Source organism: Dromaius novaehollandiae, chromosome Z, assembly GCF_036370855.1.
Source record: "Dromaius novaehollandiae isolate bDroNov1 chromosome Z, bDroNov1.hap1, whole genome shotgun sequence".
Taxonomy (NCBI): domain Eukaryota; kingdom Metazoa; phylum Chordata; class Aves; order Casuariiformes; family Dromaiidae; genus Dromaius; species Dromaius novaehollandiae.
The window spans coordinates 35,985,861-36,010,442 of record NC_088132.1 but is presented as its reverse complement, the minus strand read 5'-3'; the positions used below and the strand labels follow the sequence as shown (position 1 = coordinate 36,010,442).

The 24,582-nt window shown below is 36.2% G+C and overlaps 1 protein-coding gene and 1 long non-coding RNA gene across 6 annotated transcripts in view; one reads left to right on the top strand and one right to left on the bottom strand.

The window, feature by feature from the left end:
• Window positions 1-24,582, bottom strand: part of LOC135324864 (uncharacterized) — a 61,136-nt gene that overhangs the window by 20,028 nt on the left and 16,526 nt on the right. The window lies entirely within an intron of this gene.
• On the top strand, window positions 115-23,346 carry LOC135324689 (long-chain fatty acid transport protein 6-like). 5 transcript variants are annotated; one of them, XM_064501449.1, is made up of 12 exons: window positions 117-365; window positions 4,429-4,475; window positions 4,863-5,341; window positions 6,318-6,530; window positions 7,331-7,489; window positions 9,527-9,651; window positions 12,949-13,143; window positions 14,555-14,645; window positions 16,978-17,176; window positions 17,584-17,681; window positions 19,554-19,684; window positions 22,626-23,346. In XM_064501449.1, the coding sequence occupies exons 3-12, from the start codon at window positions 4,864-4,866 to the stop codon at window positions 22,800-22,802; spliced, it is 1,866 nt and encodes a 621-aa protein (XP_064357519.1). In that variant the 5' UTR covers window positions 117-365; window positions 4,429-4,475; window position 4,863; the 3' UTR covers window positions 22,803-23,346. The 5 variants fall into 5 exon arrangements, with proteins under 5 accessions (XP_064357523.1, XP_064357519.1, XP_064357522.1 ...); XM_064501450.1 differs by lacking the exon at window positions 117-365 and adding an exon at window positions 415-434; XM_064501451.1 differs by lacking the exon at window positions 117-365 and adding an exon at window positions 2,243-3,841.

The window sequence follows — 24,582 nt, the reverse complement described above, 5'->3', positions numbered from 1 at the left end:
GTAGATCATAATCAGTTTGATTTCTTTCTCTTTTAAAAATTAACTCTCATTACGGTCAGCAAACACAGAGTTCCAAAGTACAATATTCCAATTCTCCTTCACTCACATGATTAAATACAGATGCAAAGCTGAAGAAATAAATTTCAGGAAACCTGGGACATGCGGGTGACCAACACAAGCCTTTACCTTCAGTCATACAGTCAGCACTGAAACAGCATATGAATGTGAAGCTTCAAGAGAACATCTCCTACTGGATAAAAATAACATATTCAAATTACCCATGCAACCTCTATGAGTGATAAACAGAGCCAGGAAGGATTCAACTGAATACAGGATGCTGATCAAAATATATAATCAGAGTGGTGGTAAGAAAATGCTTCTTTGGTGACATTACTTATCATTCATGCTGGATAAAGCATTAGCGGTAAACTTAGGTAAATGTTTGCATTTCTTGTGTAAGTTATTCTCTTACTGTATTTACACAAAACAATGTTCACTATATGCATCTGAAGTCAGATTAGATTCATTCCTTTATTTGCTTGCATTTATACATTTTTCTAAAGTTTGTCTCTCTGCTTCAATAAGAAAAATATATTAAATAAATATGTTAATTTTTTTATTGATCGAACAGTTCTTTGAGCTTCAAAACTGAACTGCTGCTGCCTAATGATTAGCTTGTTTTTAAGCACAGGCAGCATATTGTTTTACTGAAAAAGGTGACAGAATACTGGAAAGACAGAATATTAATATGCATTCTTAGTCAACGGTTTTTTTTCCCTATATTTGGAAACCTTTACATTTGCTGTTCTTCATTATTCACATGGTTGCCTAAATACTGAAAAATGGTTCATTGTACATTTCAACACCATTGACTAGTTTCTTAGTCTTCTGTGTTTTTCTTCAACCTCAAGCTCTAAATATCAAGAAATGATTAAGAATTTCAGTTTTCATAAAAAGCATGTTTCCAGTCCTTGTGATTGCAGAGGAAAAGCTGAAAAGAAGCAAAGAGGAACAAAGCAGAAAGAATAAGTAAACAGAACTGCAGGTTTTTGTAACTCCTTACTTTCTAGACCCTCCAAAAACAAGAGCCAAATATAATATTGTGAAATTGGGGATCAATTTTCTTGAATTCGGTTATGATTTTTTTAGCAAAGTGCTGACTAAAATAGTATAATAATAAAAATTTCACCTTAGAGACTTCGTAGCATAATACTGAGGCTATTAAAATGCTACTTCTACTTTGAAAACACACATTTTCTACAGCAGAAATTTAGGCAGCTGGGTGGATCACTATCAGAAGTTCATGTCCAAGATTCTTAGTCTAGTACTTACTTCCAGTGTCATAGTAGTATTAACTGTAAAGTCAGTCACATAAAGGGCAGAACTTTCAGAAAACTAGGACCTGCAGTTTACGCTAGGGCCAACACACAAGACTGCTTACATCTCCTAGTGATTGGTGCAGGGCTGCCACCAGAACATTTTCTGGATGGTCTTAATTGCTTTTAACTGGGCTTAATGTTTTCCGTGGGTTTTTTTTCCCTCTCCAGTATTCCCCCAGCCTGTCAGAGCAACTCTGTATGTGCCCACTAAGCTGTGCATGTGTAGTAGCTCTGTGTCTGAGGTGGCTGCTCTGTTGTTTTATTTTTCCTTTTTCTAAGAGACTAACCCCAGGTCAGAGCCAAGAAGAGAGAAAAGGAGTTCAGTCTGAGAAGAGCTAGCAGTCAGTTTTCATTAAAATAATACTTTCTGGCATAGGATCATTTTGGTCAGATAAGTAAAGGAAGACTAAGGGCTGGAAATACCAGATTGCCCATTAACTAACAAAAGGCTGAAGGAATGACTTGGTTATTTCATGCTAATTGCTCAAATGCCCTTTCCAAGACATCAGGGAAAATATCCCAAAGCACACTGACTCTTAGGAATAAATAGGTCTATTTCTGATCATGAAGAGAAACAAATCTAGATACATGTGCAAGCAAAACTCCTTTGTGTGAGATGTGGCGAAAAGAATGCAAAGCAGAGATGAAGCAGTCAAACTTTATGGACATTTCTCTTACTATGACAGAGAGCCTTGTCAAAAAAACAAACCAAGCCAAAACTCAACAGTAGATGTTATTTTAAGATGAATACAAAGCTTTTGCAAATGAAGGATGCATTTGACAAAATCATGAGTTCACTGAGCTGTTTGCAACTATGCCTAAATCTTAAGTTACTCATCAGAATGCATTAATAATTAAAACTTTTTTTTTCCAAAATGTACTATGCTATGAGTTTGTCTAATTTAATAAAATATTTCACTGTCCTGAGCTGCTCCTTCTTTTGGACTGTGGATTAGATAGCTGTGCACACACATTTTCTGGATGTTTTGGGGAATCCAGCAGGCCAGTAATCAGAAGCAAGATATGCCGTTGTGCCAAGATATTGCAATGAAAAGCAGGCATCAGGCTTGTCATTACAGGCATAGGGCAGATCATGGCACTGTGGCTTCTAGACTGCAGCTGACTGTATGACTGTAGTCTCACTCAGAAAGAGGCATCCTCTTTCCTAATATTCACTGCTTTCTTCTCCATCTATATGTTTGACATCTCCCCTTTCATTTCTTCTGTTTAACTTAGATATCATTTCTCTGTCCCACAAACAGTATTTTGCTTGAACAAATTCATGAGGACAGATTGGTGGGCCTCTCCATGCACATCCAGCTGTGAAAAGGGTGAACCTAAATTAATTCTGAAAGAACTTTAGAGATCAAAAGTTGTTTCATGTATTCTGGTCTAGTCTTTGTCTGTTTTATTATGCTACTAATTCCCACTTCTACACCATAGCTATATTTGGGCATAAAAGTCACCTAAGAATGTTACAGCAGGTCTATTATTTACTGAGTTTACTTCTGATCTTGCCTGAAAGACAATTAAAGCTGATTCTAGTCTTGCTCCATCAACCCTTTTATTTATTTTCCTCCCAAATTCTGTCCATGTGTTTATTGGATCAGTTTATAAACTCTGCCATTTACACATCCCCTGGGGCTAAATTTACTCTTTAGAGCTATAGTGAACCTTGCACACTTGTACAAAGTGGCAAAGGGAAATCAGTAACTGTTTACAAGTCATAGTCAAGGAGAATTCAATAGCCATGAGCAGTACAAGGTCTTCTGCAAGTTCGCTTGGCCAGAAAAGTAAGTAACAAATATTCATAAAAAGCCAAAAGGTTAATACGGGAGCCATGCAAGTGAATGACACGGTGTTTTAAGAGCATATCTACTGGAAGGTTAATTTTGAGCTAATTTCATATTTTTAATATATTAAATAAATACTTCAGCCTGATATGCAACCTGACAAATCCCACAATAAAGAAGAATAATTGGGAAACTTAAGGTTAACTAAAATTGTCACTTACAAATTAGAAAGTTCAGAAACAAGCTTTTTTGGTTTTAATTTTTGTTAGAACTTCGGAATGCATGCATGACATACTTTAACTTGTTTTATGTCTTTATATGCAATTAATGCCACAGTGTTTCCAGTTTTAAGGTGCTCTTTTACTCCTACAACATTACAGTGGCTTTACAGTATATACAAGATCCTGTTTGCTGCAAAAATCTATGAGGTTGTATATTCTTTAGATATTGTTAAAAATGTAAACTAGCTTGAGAAACTTATTCTTAAATAAAGCTTGTCAGGAAAATATTTCTAAACTACAGAGTGGAGACCACATTATTTAGGAAAGCCTCACAGACTGCTGAAGTGTTCTGAATCCTACACTGACATATAAAAATGTTTTAAATATTTGTAGTAATCATGGCTGAAACTTCAAAAAGGAGACTGGTGAATCTTACACATTTCAAATTGTAAGTATCTTGCACAACCTTTAGGTGTCTCCTTCTAAATGGTATTGAAAAACATGGCAATTGATGACTGAAATATTTTAATGAAGTTAATAACTACTTTGCTCTAGAGATATTCCTTCAAATCTTAGTATGTGCTTCTGTAGCAATAGGTTCACAATTTTGTTTTAGACTTCTGGGTATTACCGTAAATAATAAAATAAAAAATAAAACACAGCTATTAATTACCATTTACTATAAATTTCAGAAAATTCTAAGGTGAAAATTGGCTACTTTAGAAAATGCAGAAGGGTCACGGTATATTGTCTGAAGTTTGTAGATGTTCAGCAGACTATTCAAACCTACTATCTGTGGAGGATTAGATGATGGCCTCAAATTCTACCTGGACCAAAAACAAAGGCAGTAAAAGAGAAGATAGTAAAGGAGAAAATATAGTGATATATATCTATTTAGGAGAGGTACTAAAAGAGAAAATATTTCATGTATCTTGCAGACACAGAATACTTAATATACTGTATACTATACTTTCATAACACATATAATATACATATGATATTACATGATTTAACTGTTTGTTTCCTTCTTTTTAGGATTTGCCTTGGCACAATAAACAGTCTAGATAGAATCCTGATATCAGGTTAAAAAATTGTGTACAATTTCTTTCCTGTGTTTATATCTTCTGTTTGCTCTTCAGACACTTTTTAAGCTTCTTAATTTCCATCTTCTATTTAATTGTCAATATCTTACTCATTCTACTGTCACATTGGCCATATTATAAAAGATTTTTTTTAGTCTGAATGAACTCTTCCGTCCTTACCAACTGTGCAATCTTTTTTCTCTTTTTTTTCACTGTTCTGGGCCTTTGCACTTTTGGTAAACTCCAATATGTCATTTCAAAAAGTTCTCAAGATAATTGGTGGAACTGCAATGAGATTTTTGTTTTTCAGGCTCTGTCCTCTTAAAACTTGTTACCAATTATATAAATGCATTGTATTTTATACCCAATCTATTATTTCCCCCCCAGCATGCTATACATGTGGCTTTCAACACTTGTTGGAGGAGCACTGGTGCTATATGTCTCTCTGAAGATATTTTCCCCATATTTCTGGGATGATCTGCTCTACTTCTTGAGACGGAAGAGGTTAAAAGCGATAACAAAGAAAAGGGCAAGCAATGGAATTCTCTCAATGATTGATCTGTTCATGCAGAGAGTGGAAAAGATTCCCCACAAGCCATTCATCATCTACGAAGGGAAGGTGCACACCTACCAAGATGTGAACAAGAGAAGTAACAGGGTAGCCCAGGTCTTCCTCCACCATGGTGCTCTGAAAAAGGGTGACACGGTGGCCCTGTTGATGGGCAATGAGCCAGACTTCATCCATGTGTGGTTTGGACTGGCCAAGCTGGGCTGTGTGGTGGCTTTCCTCAACTTCAACATCCACTCCAGATCTCTCCTGCACTGTATTAATGAATGTGCAGCAAAAGCACTGGTGATAGCAGAAGGTAAGTCCCGTGTCATGTTTGATTTACTATTGACTTCCTACTGCTTTATGCTTTTTCTGCTAAACAGAAAATCAGAGTAGTTCAAAGCTTCAAGCACTTCATATATGTATACACATATTTTGGCTATAAAAGCGGGGAAAGTGACAGATTTGTTTAAATTTGGATGGTATAAATACCAGAAATATGTGGAATTAATCAGCATAATAAAAGCCTTCAAACTGAAACTCTCAAAGTACTGGACAATGTACCAGCAGAAACAATCGTGCATCAGGAAGGGAACAACCTGATGAGAAACTTTAGCAGAATCTCATTTCCATTTCTATTTACTGGCCTATGTAGGTACAAGTCCACTGACTCCAAGAAGACTCACATTTCTTTTGTAAGTGATCTTTTTAACTAACAGCTTTTACATACAAGTTTACAATCACCTTCAAACTGCTTAAAATTAGTTGTCCTGAGGCAACATTGCTTGGAGCAAAGAGTACAGTGTATTGAGCTATCTTTCTGACCCTGTTGCTTATACATTAAGTAATATTGGACAATTTATTTAGCCTTCCTACTCTTCCCATCTTTGGGAAAGAGTGGCACTCCTGAGTGGCACAACTTCCATAATTCACACATATGAACCATGAGGGATCATTAGTTGGTATGTGTACCATGCTTTAAAACATACAAATGCTATAGCATAAAATTAAATTAAATTAAATTAAATCCAATATTTTAATATCATCAAGTAAGATCAGTGAATTTTACCTATTACAGTTAAAACCACATGAGAAGGCTAGGGAAATTAACCTTCATGATTATCTTTTTCACTGTCCATAGGATCTCACAGTTGCGGTTATCTTGATGTGTGGAATTTCACTGTAGGCAGGTTCACTGTAGGCAGTGGGAGAGCACGTAACTCCAGTGCAGGTAATCAGGGCTGTAACTGAAGTTGTTTTAACACTAACTACATATTTCTTTAACTTGGCAGATTGTTTACGATTAATAGAGAAGGAGTTTATTTTTCATCTCATGGACAATAATGTTACTATCTGGCTGATAAGCACCAGTTCTCCTTTCCAGCGTGTTGGTACTATACTGGACAAACTAGACAAGGTCCCTGATGACCCTGTTCCGTCTCACCTTAGATCTGTGACTAACCAAGGAAACACAGCTATGTATATGTTCACATCAGGAAGTACAGGTGAGGATGTGTGCTAAGAACATATTACCGGAACTACCTTAAAATTCATGTGGCATAAATTTGGCACCAAGACACAAAAAGAGAGAAGTTGAATTTTTAACTCAAGACAGTAAACTACAGAAGAATTCATTTACTTAAAAGACATTTTTGCCTTGACATAACAAGGGCATAAATCCTGTTAGAGAACTTTTGCATAGATATTCCAAGGCTGAATTTAATTTCTTAAATACAATGCCAATAAAGCCAGTCTCTAGCAGCTGCTCAGATTTCATTATGTCAGAATATCACAGATCTATACTAAAAAGAACTATGGTCAGCACAAGTGCTTGGGCCTTGGGGCAAAACTTTTCCTCAGTGACTGGCCTGGGTAATAAAGCTTCACACTATTTCATTGGAAAGGAAAGGGGAATTCCTCCTCCAGCCAAGCCGAACAACTTTGTAAAAGCTATTCCTATTGCAAATAGCAGCTGAGCAGCACAACTCTTCACAATCCTTTCAGTTCTTGCTTTGAGGTGAAGAAATACAGCATACGCAAGGGATCTGCATCTGCTTGTGATGTGTACGGACTTTCCTTCCCAGACAGAGAAGGAGACATCATCAAATAGCCTTAAAGGCGAACAGACCAAAGAAGCTGATAGACTAACGAGACATATTCTTTATCTAAAGACTGAAGTATGGGATAGATACAGACTCACAAGAAGGGATAATTCCACTCATACATTCCAAACAATTCTAGAGAGCAGTAAAATTGTGAATGCAAACAGCACATTTAAAATTATTTCTTTTTCTCACTTTGACAGGCTTCCCAAAAGCTGCTATCATTACTCATCTAAGAGCCCTATCTGCCTCCTTAGCCTTTAACCAGTGTGGTGCAGTTTCTCAGGATATTATGTATCTCACTCTTCCTTTGTACCACATCAGTGCTTCTCTTCTTGGCATCGGTGGATGCATTCAATTAGGTAATATTTACCGTCTGGTGAAATTTCATTGACTCGTCATGACCTCAGATGGTTTTGTTTCTTATAAATCATAAAGGGAGTTGTGAAGGCAGGCAAGGGAAGGGTAAAGCGAAAGAGGGAGAGAGAAAGGATGATTTGATCTACAATTGCATGGTGCTCATTATATACTTTTTACTAAGTCTTCCATGTGAGTAAAAACACAAACGAAGATGTACTTCACTCTGTATTCAAAAGATTAATAGGAAATACAATACAGAAAAGACAAGAAATACAATATAGAGATGTCTTCAATACATCTCTCCCATTCTATTGACATCCCAGTAGCTGTATAACTCTCAATGCTGTATCATTTTGATATTTGGTGAATAACTCTTGTCATTATGTTTTGTAAGTAACAAACGAAGAATTAAATTTGTGGAAATAAAATATGCAAAAAGGCAAGTGGCTCACAGTCATCAACTTTCTTGGATGTAAAATTGTGACAATCACATAAAAAAAGGAAGGCTGTGGTAGGGAAATCTTTCCTAAAAATATTGTGTATTTTTTTCCTCAGCTATGCATTCCTACTAACTTCTAATGTGAAATTCAGTATCTTAAGCTTTCATCTATTATTTTAAGTGCTGCTTATTATAATTTGAATATATTTTAATGAATATTTGCTTTCTGAAATCATATCATAAATGTTTGTGTACCCATTCATAATAAGCATTTGCTATTTATCTAAATATTAATAAACCTATTCCAGAAATTTTCTTCTATGCCTGCCACTTCCTCAACTGGCAAACAGTGAAAAAACAGAGATCTTGACTATGTTAAAAAAGGCAAAATCTCAAAATATGAAGCCAAATCCATAGGGTTTTTTAGGTATACACCCTAAACTTTGTGTATTTTTTTAGAGTTCTCTGGTTAATTTTTATTAAAAGACCAGGTCTTTTTAGTTTCAGTCCTACATGAAAACACTTTTCATTCACAGTTAGTGCGTAATGTTCCTGCATAAAGTTTTGTTTGATTGCCACTTGTATGACAAGTAAATTAAATAAATAATGTATCTCAAAATAAGAGATAAATACTAATTTTGCTCCTAACCATCCCCCCAGACACAGTATTTGAATGAGGGCATGATTCTAAGTGTAAATCCTAAGTAATGAGGAACTAGGGAGGAACTGGGAAGCTTTATGCCTGTGTGTAGGACCCAGGCAAAAAGAAATTTTGGAAAGGACAGAAAGAGGGAAAATAGGGAATGCTTGGTTAACAGCACTTAGAGAAAATTGTGCAAAAGGGATGGTATAGGAGACATGAGAGAGTCTAGGATGGGATAGCTTTTGGAATAGAAAGCACTGAAGGAAAGGAATGGGTACTGAGACAGAAATAATAGAGGCTCTGAGCCAGTCTTCCTTCTACCACTTCTTACACAAATTCAGAAAACTGCCAGCTTCCTTCTCCCCCACCCCAAGCTCTTTTTTTTTTTCACTTACACTGATAACAATCTTGAAAGAAACATAAAGGCTTTGAACTATTCCTGAGAATTGGAGACTGCTAAAAGGTTTTAACAGTTTCTCCTAACCAAAACATGCTTAACTACAGACCTAATGACCTACATATCATATAATCAAGAACAAAATATGGCCATAAGATTTCTTCTGCAGATTTACATAGAAAAGAAAGAATGGGGTAGGATGCCTCCTAATATTTCAACTTAAACATGAAACGAGAGGATAGTGAAGCAAAAATATTTTAAGCTCAAAAGTGTCATTACAAATTTGAGTACGAAACTGGTACGATAGGAAATCAGATTCACACAATACAATTAACTCCCACTCCTTTTCATACTGTAAGTTTTTAGATTCTAGTCAGAAATCCAAGAAGAAATGCTCCATTGTGCTAGGCCCATTTAACAAAAACACCTTGCTGCAAATGGCTTACTTTTCCCATTAGCTGAATTAAGAGAGTGTTGACTTTTTTGTTAACAATAGTGGTAGAAGATAGAATAGATTTTAATGGTTATTTTTAATTTTCTTGTTTGTTTTCATCACCTAGGAGCAACTTGTGTTTTGAAGAAGAAATTTTCGGCAAGCCAGTTTTGGAATGACTGCAGAAAACATAATGTAACAGTGTTTTTGTATATAGGGGAACTTTGTCGTTACCTTTGTAACCAGCCCAGTGTAAGTTCTTGTTTTAACTGCAGCTTTAAAACATAGCAAATGTTTTAAGTTATATGGATTTACCTATTTCTTGGTGCTATAGTCCTTTTTGTGCTGGACACTTTTTTTCAGGGCACAGTATACAAATATGGGGTCTTGTGTAGCTTGAAAATATAATGGAGTTACACAAGTATAAACCTGGCAGGACTGGACAGTTATGCTCACATACCATCTTTAATACTTCTATAAAGCCAAGCCTGTTTGGCTTTTCATCTGAGTGAAAATGATTAAGGAAGGCAGGTCAGTAAGGAAAAGGTATAAGCAGTAGAAGCTTTGTCAAACTCGATGATAAAATGCAAGTAAGAACCATATTAAATGATTAACCAAACACTGCACTGCAGTGTTCCAAACTAGTTACTTATTAAGAGAAGGTTACTCCATCCAGTATTTAATATCTGATAAAAAATCCTTGTATGGCTTTGAAAGCGTTGAATGAGTTGTTTATTTTTTCTGAAAAGGATACATTTACTTTGCTTCAATAGCACCTTTTGCTTCACTGCTGTATATATGATGATAAACTCACCTTTATAAAGGCATGCCACTACTAGTGTGGTAAAAAGTCGTGGTTGCTCCTGGGATATGAGTACTGAAGGTCATGGAGATAAATCTTGATCAGATTTAGGACAAACGTAACATGTCACTGAGCATAGCAGCAACAGGAAAGCAAACACGTAAGCCTGAAAACATTTATTATACTTGCAATACTTGTTTCTAGATAACGAAGAAAAATTACTAAGATGGGTTAATTCTCCTAATATTATACTTGGGAATTTGGAAGTTACGGAAAGGAGGTGACAAGAAGGATTCCTATCTACCACAGAAAACATCATGTACAAGTACAAGGTTCAAATGCTGTCCATCTGCATTGGTCAGAGATTGGCGCAAGGACTAGCAGCAAAGGCACAACTGAGTCCATTAGCTCATCTGAACAGAGCCTTACTATTGTGTGGTCCGGATGTAGGAAAGGGGTCAAAGAGAAAAAAGGCATCATCAGACTGTGACCACGCCAGGAAAGCTGTTGGCCAGAACTCCAGCCTGTACAAACATTTTGTCAGTACGTGGATCAAACAACAAAGGAATAATTAGCTAGGCCAAACTGGTTGTGTAAAGGTCTCTCCTGCAGGAAAAGGCAGGAAGAACTTTCTTTACTTGGCTCAATGACTGGAATTTAACAGAGAGGATATTGATATTTAACTGGCAACCAGTAAGAAGAGGGGAAAACGGAAAGCTAGCCTAGTTGAGTTCAGTGTGTTGAGGATGCCAACAGAAGTGGATCAGTGTAAAGGCAGAGTCCTATCAAGAGGATTAAATATTACACTGATCTATAATGCATAAGGTCTATAGTGTTTCACGCAGATTCTTCTACAGTGAGGCAAGCCTGTGCAGGCTAACAAATCAGGCAGGAACACTTCACCTACCTTCCTCCGCTGCGGGTTGCCAGAGCACAGCCCAGTCCTGGTGCTGCCCAGATCAGGGCTACCTAGATGAGGGACTGCTGCAGTAAGCTCCAGCTCACATCCAGGGTACCAGGCCCTGCTTCCTTTCATAGAGCATGAAATTGGGTAAGAACATGGATTTGGGAGTGGGGAAGCACTCCTGGGTTTCTTGACGTAGACTCCAGAAACCTCTCTGTGACTAGCACATATCTATAGGAAGGCTGACCATCCTCCATGTACCTATCAGAACTAATAACTGTGAAATACGGTACTCCCTAGGAGTTATAACAAACAAATCAGAATATATGCTGAGGAATGTTTTTACAGAGAACCACACAGGTTTTAAAATCAAGGTAATTTAAAATCCAGAGTAATGCAGGGAAGTCTTACAGACTGTTATACCAGGAACTAGACAAGGTAATCATAATAGTTTTTCCTAGCTTTATAATCTCTTGAGCTCCTGAAATTAACTTTGTCCAAGTTCTACAGTTGCACAAGCTATTTTGGAAAAAGAAACATTATTTCAGCTTGAAGCCTTGAAGTGTAGAAGAAGGGACAACATCAGGTATGAAGTAACTATCCCAGCCTGTCCACGATCTAGTTCATAACTGGGCTGGATCACACTGATGCGCCACGCTACTCTTTGGGGTTAACTATCACAACCACAGAAGAAAGTAGGGCTGGTTAAGCAGAAGAAGGGAAGTATCCATTCCTGGTTTTAACAAGTGAAGGTTAGCCTGAATTACAGCTGAACTTATTGAGGCAAAACATCTATAATTTATCTGTCAAAAATGCACTTCTGGATCAAATGAGATTGTCTGTTAATTGCCTGTCTGACCCTATCAGAGTGAGCTCACAAAACAATTTTATCTAAATATTTTTTAAATGTTAAAAAGTTAGAATACTGATTCTATTAAAATATTTTGACATGATTCTTAGGTAAACTCTTTTAACTTTCCATTTAGAAACTACTTTTATTTTATTTAGAAATCAACTGTATCATACAATTTTCAAAATTCAAAATCACACCAGAAGGGAAACAAAATGCACTGATTTGGCTTGAAGAAACCACTTTCCCGGACCTGAAATAATTTGTTTTTTACTTTCTGTTGTTGTTCAGTCATGGAGGCAACTTAATCAATCAGTCCTACCTACCTCTCCAAAAAAGGGGTGGTTTTTCCATAGTCAGACTCTTGACTCCACTTCTTACCTGGGGCTTAACTGTGGCAGGGTCCGAGCAGTCTGGCCCAGGGCCAAAACTATTTGCTTAGGTAAGCACCTGAGTGGTATGTCATACTAGTGACATAGCTGACATGTAACGATGACATGTTAACCACATTTTGACTATAGGTCCAATAGGAGCTTTGCTGAATTTGGACTTCATCACATGTAAAGCTGACTATAAGCTGTCACAAGTGTTTTCTAAGACAGTATGTTACTTATGTAATTGGTTTGGAAAGGAATTTCCATTCTATTGGAAATGGCACTATTTACAGCATATTTATTTACGTTTCCAACATAAAATGATTCTTTTAAACTTAGTAATAGAAATGTCTGATGGAATTTGTGAGTGAAAATGCAAAGGAGATCCACAGGAATAAAGAAAAACTGTTCACACTTTATGAAAATCTTTAAACCTTAGGCAAACAAGAATTCTGATAATTTTCTGGTTGATTTTTATAAAACCAATACCTTCCTGTGAGTGTGTTTGTCAAGTTGCATTTTCTAAAGGAAAACTCTACTATTAGGAAATTTTAGATCAATTCTACATATTTAGACTCCTTATCTCAGTTGTAGAATATTTATTTTTGGCTGTTCACAGAAAGAAGAGGACAGAGTTCACCAAGTGCGCCTGGCTCTAGGAAATGGCATAAGACCTGCTATTTGGAAAGAATTCCTGATGAGGTTTGGTCCAATTAAAATATTTGAATTCTATGGATCCACAGAAGGAAATTCTTCTTTCTTAAATTATACAAATAAAATAGGAGCCGTGGGCCGTGCTGGCATCTTCTCAAAGGTAAGCATAACCAAGTTGACCAACCAATCCCCTCCCCTCCCCCCAAAAAAGCAGATCAAGCAAATAAATATATAAGAAATTATATAGACAAGGAAAATGTACAGGGTTTACCTAAAAGAAACTGCTTTTCATGGAAACCAAAACCTTATTTTTACTCCCTCCATTGACTCTATTCTCTGTTCATATATTGTAATGCTAAAGTAAGTATACAGAAGTCCACAGAAGCTAAAACTACAGCACTCATATAACAGAGATTTTTCCTCAGAACATATAAAAAATAATCTCACTGTATAGAAGTGCCTATGCATAGGATTGACTAAAGATGATTTTCACTGAAGTTTATTTATCATCCTAACCACTCACATATATTAAGTGATGAGGCAGAAATTAGTTTTGATTTGACTTGCAGTATGAATCAGGAGATACACATTCTGCAGCAAACTCTTACACAGATTTACTGTTTGATTGCATCTTGACTCCTTAAAACTAGCATCACACCTTCTCTGAAATAAGATAAGCACAAGAACCAAACTCTCAAAAACTTGTCACCTAAGATAAATATAAATCTCAATATATCTGAAGTATAAATTTCAGATACATGAGTATTGTTGAAATTCTCATTTGAGATACACATCTTCCACTCATAAAAATGCCTTGACAGTCTCAAATGTTTTTCCTATTTGTACAGACTCTTTCTGAATCATGAAAATTAAACTATAATAAAATACTGTTCAAATGATACTAAAGATTCAGATCAGTTAACATCAAAACCAGATTAATGATTTCCAAATGACTTCTGCTTTTAATCCGAGATGCTGAAAATGCCTTCCCATGGCCATAATAATAACTCTGCAATGCTTTTGATCTTTTAGCAATCTTAACTATGTGGACATGGGATGAAGGCAGGAAAGCCTAAATCAAACCATTGTGCTGTAAGTTTCCACTTCGATCTGACTGAAGTAATTTTTGAGATGTCTGTAAATCTAATTTGGATTTTTTTCAGAGAATCTTCTCGATTTGCATTCCAGTAATGTTATGCCATTACTTAGAAGAGAATGGTAGTTTTAAAGCAAAAATCAACAGTTTGATAGAAAGCACTGTCCTATTTTATTTTACATAAATAATGTGAATAAGAGTGTACTTTAAAACAGTGGATTTTGTTTCTTCTTTTTATCAAGAAAGGAGACAATAATTTCATCTGTATATCTAATGTTGCTTACCACGACAGAATTGTCTTCTGACAAACATCTGATTTCTTCTAAGTAATAGCGTCAGTATATTTCAGGCTGTTCCAAACCTTCCAAAGTTAATAGGGGATTATTTGTTAATTTAAAGTAATTTCAATCAGACCAGCTGGAAACTGAGTAAGACTGTGGGGTTTTTAAGTATGTATATGTGTTCTTTTATTTAGTTCCTACATTCTTTTGAATTGTTGAAATATGATGTCTGGAAACAGGAACTTATGAAGGATGAACATGGAAGGTGTAAGAAAGCACCTATAGGTAAGGAAAATTACCAGTTATCTATTAATTGACAGGTAACTCTATTTACATGCTGATATTGTAGGGTAGGGATTAACTCTCTGCTCTGTGTGCAACACAGAGCAGTGTGCTTCTTGACATATAATTAGAAGCTGAAAATTATACAGGAGAAACATCAACAGATACAGATCAACAGATCTGTATCAACAGGTAACTTCTAGATGTAACTAGGAGTTTGAGACCAGATGTTTACAGATGCTTTATAATCTCTAAGTTACAAGTTCTGAGAAAGAAAAAAGTGCCTTTACAAAATCTGGAGGATATTTTTCAGATTTTTGCATTTACCAGCTGAGGAAGTTTTAACTATTTAGTGCCTAGAGTTGCAGAGAATCTCCAAATTCTACTTAAAATAGAACACTGAATCAAAGAGCTGAAGCTCTCACACTGAAAATAGCATGTCTTCACAGGTGAGAGTGTCATATTTGATAAAAACCCAGAGAACTTGCTCTCACAAAAGACATAGCAGTGCAGCTTATTAAAGTTACCTCAAATCCATGTGTGTGTGTGTGTGTGTGTACATGTGCGCATGCATCCACGTGTGACAAAGTTAACAGTTCTGGGAAAAAATCTTTAACATCACTAGCTTTGGTAACATAGATTTAACTATCATCGAGATAGTTCCAGAAGTCAAAAAAGGGGCCTAAACAGCTGAGCTAAATAATATTTGCAAGAATGTCAGACCTCAGTGAAACATAGTAGTATTGGTAACCAAAGTAATAATGATTATTAATTATTTCTGATAAGGCATTATTTTCTGATAATATCTAAACTGAGCAAAAATGACATTTTTCTTGAAAAAAGGCTAGCTTCTTCAGTACAGTTACATTAAAAACTGGACAAAATTTCTTGCTTTCATAATGAAATTGTTTCACGACACAACTAAAAAAACTGTGCAAGTTTTTCTGATTTTTACATTTATTTTTTAAATAACTCTGAAGCCATCACTTGATGCGAAGTGTGACGACAATGACTGTAAATTTCCAAACTGGAACAAAGAATCATCATGTAAAAATGGCTGGAACATTGGTCAACCCCTTTTTTTAATTCAATGTTTTTAGATGGTTTTACTCTTTTGTTATAAAGCATGCATCTTATTTGCAGTGGTGTGAGCTCCTCTGAACTGTAATATGAGCTTTCATTCCACTTTCCACATCTAGAGTTCAAAACAACAAAAGAGATTTCATATAAGAGACAGCTATGCAGCTATGAAGAAAACTATTTGTTTGAAAAACATCTCCATACATCTCTTGAAGGAAAAATAATAAAAATCTTTGGAAGCTGGAAATGTCTTTTAACCTCAGAAGCAGACTGGGAAATAAGCCAGTACCTACCATAGACATAGAACAATAAAAATGCATTTACAAGGGGAGTTCTGAGCCAATTCCAGTGAAATCAATGGGATTTCTGCCCTTAGTATAAATGGGAATTGTACAGTCAGCTGTAATGAGTGCTGCCCAGTAGGAAAATCCTGCAGACTCTGGGGACTCCAGGATGTTGTGAGGAACAGGCACACCATTGAACTTCCCATCATGGCCTCCAGTGTGTGCTCCCCACACTGACACCGTGCTGAGAGCAGTAACAAGCTTGTCTTTCAGAAAAATATAAAGCACAACAAGTCAGAAACTGTGTTTTGTCCCCATGCGTGGTTTGACTACCAGCATCCTTTTCAGATGACAAAATAGTTGTCCTTTCCTTGGGCAAACACTCTTTCAGAGTGAGAAAACATTCTTTTCAGAGTGAGAGTGGCTGTGAATAATACAATGGAGGAGTGGAAATACTCTTCCAAGAGTCTGGAGGGATTGTTGGGAAAAAAAACCCAAAACATATTTTAGTTCTGTTTCCTGATACTCCAGAATGAAGGAAAAGTACTATCAGGGGAACAGGCTTCAGACACCAAAGCTGAAATCTTCTGGAAGAGCCCAAGAGGCAGAAACATGTAATCCTGCACTCCATGTGAGACTTCTGGGATGACATACAATCCATTCAAGTGCAAACAGAGAAGGACAAATGGTGGAAAAGAATCTTATGGAGCTTTCATTCATAATAAGTGGATTGGCAGGCCCCAGGCCGCCAAAGCTCTTCCCTAAGGCATAGCTTTTCAGGAGAGGAGGAAGCAGTATTATGTTCCCTCTTCTACTCACCTCTTTCTGCTGCTCAGGAAATGGTTATGGAAACTTAGCAATAAGATGAATAGAACAGATGTGGCTTTCCAAAAGATTTTCAATATGGTACTTAACGCTCTAAATAGTTCATTGTAAATACAGCTTTTCCCTCCTCCTTTCATGGCCTGTAGGTGAACCTGGCCTTCTGGTTGTCCAGGTGACAGAGGAAACCCCATTTTCTGGATATGCTGGAAATAAAGAAATCTCAGAGAAAAAACTCCTGCGTAATGTGTTTGTGAAAGGAGATGTGTATTTTGACACGGGAGATCTCTTGGTGATGGACCAGAATGGCTTCCTTTACTTCAGTGACCGGGTGGGAGACACTTTCAGGTGAGATAAAGACTTAACAGTTAATCCACGGAGATGGAAGGAAATCAATTTTCCTTGAAGGAAATCACACATATACAGGACTGGATAGCAAAGCTCAGACTTGAATTTGATGAACACCTGTTTGGTTTTAACAGAACCATTAAGGATTTCATCCAAGGTACACACGTTCAGACCCAAAGAATAGTCATGGTGCACAATTTTTAAAATTTGAATCAAATGGCACTTTCTTTTCTTTTAAGGCCGGGGTTTCAAAAGAGATGGCACTAAAACAGAACTGTTTTCTTCCGTCTACACTTTTCAATTAACAGTAGTCCACATTAACAATAGCACTCCATCACATATAGTCATGTATAGAATTAAAAATTGTTAGCTAATATTTATGTTATTTAAAAAAATATTTTCAACAGATGGAAAGGAGAAAATGTTGCCACTATAGAAGTCTCTGAGATCATTGGGATGATGGATTTTGTTCAAGAAGTTAATGTTTATGGCGTAAGCGTAAAAAGTAAGAATCTCCTTATAGTTTGTGAACATTAAATGAAAGCAATAATTAATTTTCCTACTCTTTTTTCTGTTCTTATACATAAATGAACATATATATGTACGAAAATCAGTGGAGTCAAATGGGAAATTCATGCTTTCTTACAGTGCTTTGAAATTTCTGTTTCAAAAAAATGGTGTATTTAAAAATGATGAGATGCTGAAAGCTTATAATGAATAACAGAACCACTTGAATGAAACACAACTCATAACACAGATGTAAGAAGTACAAAGTTAAAAACTACATAAGACTTCTGTTAAGAGTAGAGCCTTTCATCTGAAAAATGCTAAAACAGGGAGCATACTAAAACATGACATGTGTGAAAACACCTGTCACCATCTCGTAAGTAACGTCCTAGAAGACGCCTATTTTTTCACAATTGGAATGCTCCCGATGGCATATGGGGCTCTATAAATGTACAATACGAAGCTGAAAAACTGTAGGCAACTGAGTGACAAGCTGAGGTGGAAAAGAACTCAGAAGATGCATCTCCTGCATGAACAGTTTGAGGACAGCAAACTTTCTTATGGCGTTGAATAGCTGTTCTGTGCTTCCTATGGGGAAGGCAAACAAAGTCCAACATTAAAAGAAACCAGTCACTTGAAGAAGCAGCTAGTAAGATACAAGCTATTACTTAGCATTGAGAGAAGGGAGATCCAGTGGGTTCAAAAAGAAACAGGATATATGAAAACTGAATAAACAGAAGGCCAAAATCTAAACGGTTGGCCAGAAGGCGGCTAGGAAACAGTATTCCAGTATGTTCATTTGGGAGAGATGGCATCCCCCTTCAAGTGGCCATATATAAAATTGTAATCTCACTTGGACAGCATACCCCATTCTCATCAAAGATTGTAGCTGACAAGCTCTCCTGAATGGCTGGAGCTATCTGGAATATCAAGGCAGAGAATAACACGCACCATCAAAACAAAAGCCCTAGACCTTAAGAATCACATTCATCCTTGGCTAACTTAAACTGCTTTGAGTATTAATATAACAACATGATAGTGTTTCGCATTTCTGAATCAACTTGAGTCTCAAAAATTGCCAAATTATGCATCACCAATTAAACAACTCCAAGTTAATTTCCATAGAAAGGGAATACCCACATTTTATCCTTTCTGTGCCTTAGTCACACCTCAAAGCTGCTACTTCCTTCTGGACAGATTTTATCCTGGCAGCTCACTTTTTCTAATTTCTAATTCCACTTGGAATTTTTACTTGTGTGTGAATAAAGAGAAAGTAGCAACTGTGTTTGTTACATCTTTCTTACCAGGCTTTTATCTCTGGTTTCCTGTAGAACCTAATTTACTGCTTGTAATTTACTAGGAGGCACTTGGCACTATATATGTCACAAATTTGTCCATGGAGTAGAGCAGCAGGCAATTACTCAGCACTGCTTATACAATGTACAGTAGCCATTAGACTTGGTATATACCAGAGAGCATCCTCACATGTCTACCTTTTGCACTAGTCTTTGTGGAACTGCTTCCAGCTTTTTGTTGGCTAGTGGTCACTCTGATTTCAGTAGGCCACTATGTTACCAACGGAATGATTAAGCAAGGCAGGAAGGAAACTTAGCAGCCAGCTTCAGCTCTACAGAATTCCTAATAAAAAGAGGTTTCTGACATTTTTTAATTGAGCAAAAACACTCAAAGTAACTTTAAAACTTCCAAAATATTTTTTATCTTCTACTGAACGATGTCTGAGAAGGTAGGGCAGATACAGAGGCTCAAAATCCTTGCTCTGACCAATACTAAATCCCTCCAAAAGTGATAGAAGATACCTCTTTCATGTAGATAACTCATATTTGTGATACTATTTTCAATGCTTTTTTAGATTATGAAGGAAGAATAGGGATGGCAGCTATTGTGCTTAAGCCTGACCAATCCCTTGATGGAGAAAGACTTTACCAGCATGTTGTGGACTTCCTTCCAAGTTATGCTCAACCACGCTTTGTGAGAATCATGGTAAGACAAATCAGCTCTTTCCTGTTCATATTTATCTTTTGTCTGACCTGAAAATTGGTCTCTGCAATCATGGAATGTAGAAAGTAACTTACAAACAGTTTCGAGAAGTTAAATGCAAAAGTAATATTAATCTAACATTCAGAAAAAAATTATTTGATGAATTAAAAATATACTTTGCTTTACAAATCCATTCATACCTAATAATCTTAGATGATAACTCAGCAGAGTCATATTTTCCTTTAAAACTGATTACCTTTAAGTAACTTGGTCTAGCCAATGGAAGACAGAGCAGAGACACATGAGCAATATTACACATAACAGTGTCCACCTATAAAAAGACGACTCAATCCATTTAAAACCTTTTCCTAACATGTTTGACCTTGAAGTGATTATTATTCATTATTACTGACACAACATCAGAGAAATAGCTAGTACTTTGCAATAAATAACAAGAGAAATACTTTACAGTGAGGCTGTCATAATCAAAGAACCAGAATGGGCCCATACGCTCTAGGGTATAAAAGCAGATCTGGGATACAATTCTTTTTCAAAGTGCACTTTAAAAGTGCAAGGACTATATCCTTTGCATGTTCCCATGAACTTGTGCAACAGGACAAGAGAGTATGAACTGCAAAGCGCAGGAAAGGGCCCCACGTTATATCTTCTGAAAGTTTGCAGCAGACAACTTTCTGCTGCCAGGCCATGCTAAGGGATATTTGGCAATTCTGTCTCTTTCTTAATATAGATATTGTGTCTGAAGGGCAGAAGTTGGACTGAGAACAGGATGGGAATATAACAAAGAGTGAGATAATATAATACCGAAAGAAGGGAAAGTGAATATTATTGTTATATATTTATTTGAAGAGATAATGTGTATGTTTAGAGGGAAGTATGAGTATTGAAAGAGTTTTAAGAATTGAGGAAGGCTATTTTTTAATTAACAGAAGTTACTGTACTAAGTAAAAGTATCTTCAAATACTATCTATGGTGCCTAAGGACAGCAGTGCCCTCTCCTGGGAAAAAACTTTGGAACAGATTTGTCTTTATGGTTCTATCAGATACAGGAAAAAAACTAGGAGGAGCTCCACTGCCTATATATGTGGAACTGTTTACACTTGGTTGAATTTATATGGTCTCTGAGAAAAGGCTTTTTTAGCTAATTGAAGGAAGCTAACTAGCTAAATCATCTTTGATGCTGCTGTTGAAAAGTAAGATATTGCCAGTAATAATTCACAGATATTGAAATATCCATAAAATCTTATTAAAAGAGATAAAACCAATTTTATAATAAAATCAAAAAGATAAAAAGCATTTTGTTACATTAAAAAGCATCCTAGTGGAGGATAATAGAAAATGTCTAAAAAAAAAAAAAGAAAATTTTCTGAGTGGAGCTGGTCAAAAAATGAAGTTCCTTTTCTGGCAAAAAAAAAAAAAAAAATTGAGGAATAGTTCATCCTAATCAAGAGTGACAAATAAAAACGTGAAATTCTCATGCAAAATTGGATTTCAGATAAAACCTGTCCTGAAATTTTTTCAACTGTCCATATGCAAGCTCTTTCTAATTTGGCTTGCAGCCACGGTCAATTTTGTGAAAAACAGAGTGAACGAGCAAGTGAGCTGTTCTTCTCAAACTCTCTGACTGACTCTAAAAACAAAGCAGAGCCCCAGAGACAGCCATGCAGAGAATTAGGGTACTCACAGGTAGTAGATTTTTCCTAAACTTTTGCTAACTTCACTTTCTACCTGGAGGAAGAAATTATGAAGAGGTTTCTGAGAGCATCCTGGGAGTTATTAGAGTTTTGCATTTTTGTTCTGTTCCCCCTACCCCAACAGTATTTCTCTGTATAAAATTCCGACTTTATACAAATAGCATCAGGGGACCATTTCGATAGAAAATCTCAGCAATCTCTATTCGTAATACACATTTGAAAATACTTAATACCTATTTTTATTAAACTTTTCATCTTAATTGTTGCAACTTTTTTAATAATTACTAAGAAAAGATGATGTTGGCTATTCAATTTGAAGCAAGCCCAGCTGGTAACAACTGAATCATATTACCATCTGGCAGCTATTCAGTGATTGTGTGAAATGACTTGGTGGTCTCAGTGTGGTTCCTTTCATAAGTGCTGCCAAAAAGACTGAATTAACTGGCAAACTTATTAGCAGTCTCAGCTTAGAAGCCAAAGACTAAATGATCTGAGACTTGTGGATATAGAGTGGCAGGGGGAAGAGGAAACTAATTATATTACAGATCAAGAGAAAAAACAAACAGGAACTGAAAAGTTGCCTGTTTCAGTTTGAAGAGTAAAAGAAAATTTTGGCTACATTGAAAACAATGTACAAGTATAAACAATGCTTATGAATGAGGCTTCTTTAACTTTTCCCATAATATGAACCACATTTTAATAGATTATTTTATATACCACTTCCGCTCTCATACACTGACTATCATGTGCAGACCAACTTGTTCATGAATTAGCAATCGTCAAACTTTTGTACAGGAACTGCAGCAACTGCTTACACAGAAAAATAACACAGGCAGGCATTTAACATATTTGGATTTAATGTCTTAAATTAAATTTAGCAGCTGGAAACCAGAGAAGAGCCAGCACCATAAAATCAGCCAGCTCTCTGCAGACCACCATCAAGTGCTCCATAAACTACAGATTTTGTGATCAGCTGCATTAATGAAAGTTTTAAAATGCTTATTTTGAAACAAAAACTTGTGAACTTGAACATGGCTCTGATACAGAGTATGAAATAAAAGCTGCCTTTAGATTTAGGTTCCACTGCATCTGTGAATCAGATCATTCTTTCTAACTCAAGCCATTCTATAGCAAAACTGTACAATCCATTTTCTTCAGTAATTGCATTATTTTTTTCACTGATATAGGCAGAAATGGAATATTGGACTTTACTTGAATTATTTCTTTTTTAGGATGTTATGCAAATTACTGCAACTTTCAAGCATCAGAAAATGCACCTGGTGAATGAAGGATTTAATCCAGAAATTATATCTGAACCATTGTATTTCCTGCATGAACCTGCACGTTCCTATATTCCTTTGACAAGAGAGATATACAAGAAGATGGTTTCTGGTGAAATACGTTTATAAAACATACATATAAAAATGTTCTACAACACAGAGAATAAATTTTAAATATACTCCTGCACTTATTTCAACAGAAGTCAATATACTATATTTGTTGTAAAAACATAAAATAATCAAATTATTCTCATTGTGACAGGTTGTTTCAGCATAATAAGACAGAGTCACAATTGTTATGCATATTGCTCAAATTACTTCCACTGCTTGTACATACAAATTTGTATCTTACATTTCTCAGTGATTCAAATTACTATTTTTGCCAAAGCCACCTGTAGCCTAACTTAGTTGAATATCTGACTCCTCATTCAGCTCTTAATACTGGTTCTGCTTCTAGAATGCACATATTTGTAATAAAATTTTATATGAATAAAGTCATAGACATTAATAAAATATAAAATAGGCAATCAGAAACAGAAGCAAAATACTGCACTAGCAATATATGTAGACTTCTGTTCAATGTTTGTTAATTATAGTATGTATATTTAATTGCAGCATTTTATGTTATGTGTAACTTCAGATTTTTATGGGAAATAAAAATACAATGCTAAAATACTGTTAGAGTATTTAATTATGGGCACATTTCACAACTTCCACCAGAACCGACATAGTTTAAACTATTCACAAAGATTCATCCATGCTGGCACATGACTTCTTCCTTTACGTACTGATTATCATATGCCTGAAATGTAGTTCATGTGAAAGGAGAACAGAAAAGGCTATAACTTCTTGTCTTCCAGCTTTTGCTGAAAGTGAACATCTAGAATTTGTGAAAAGGTGCTACAGAGATTCCCTAGCAGAAGCAGATCAGAGACTACAATATTAGCACATCTACCGGATGTACTAAGATGTTTGATACGTACTTTAAATGTTTGTTTACATTTAAAAATCAAACAAATCCATACTTACGTAAGGGAAAACTTATCTGTAAATATTCTGAAATTACATTAGCTTTCTTTTGTCTGGATAAGTAACATAGCTATCACATTAAGGCCATTCTTTCCCATTCTTAGTCCATTTCAAGGTTTGCATAGTTAGCCTTTTCCTGAACATAACATGAAGCTTATTTGTTCCTAGGTTTCAATACGTAGTATTGCTACCACTGCTACTATTACTACTGCCCTAATGGAAACATGGTAACTGACCAGAATACTATTGCTGCCTATTGTACAAACACAGAAGAGACTCTGGTCCTGCCCCACAAAAGCTCATTATCTAACATAAGAAACAATTTGACTAACAAAAAAACCTGTTTCTGACCATAAAGGCCTGTGATCCACCCTGCTCCCCAGCAGACAAGGCACTATGCAGAGTGCCTTTTAGATCCATTATCGTGCCTCTGCCATTCCAACCTCTGAGACGGACAGTGTTAGCACTGTGTGAAGACACCTGACACAGCAAGTGCGAATGGGCTGCCAGGAACCTAGAAACTGATAATTAAAACAAGTTTTTCAGAACCAGAAAGTGGCAGCACCCTGCATATAGGCATGGTCCCCTGACATCTCTCATGAGACACACAAGGCTTCTGAGCTTGGAGATCAGCAGAGTTACATGAGCAAAACTGTCTCAGAAGTCCTTACTTGTACGAATTCACCACTTGTGGACCGGGAAGAATACTGAGCACAATATGCGGTCAAGGAAGGCCCAAGGACCTCCAAAGGGCTGGAATTTAATGTGTGACTGTAAATTGCCAAACACTTCCTATGACTGCAGTGGGAGGCAACAAACTTCATTTGGCTTGCGGACAGCTCTCAATTCCTGGGCATCCTAGTGTCAAGAAAAGATGGGA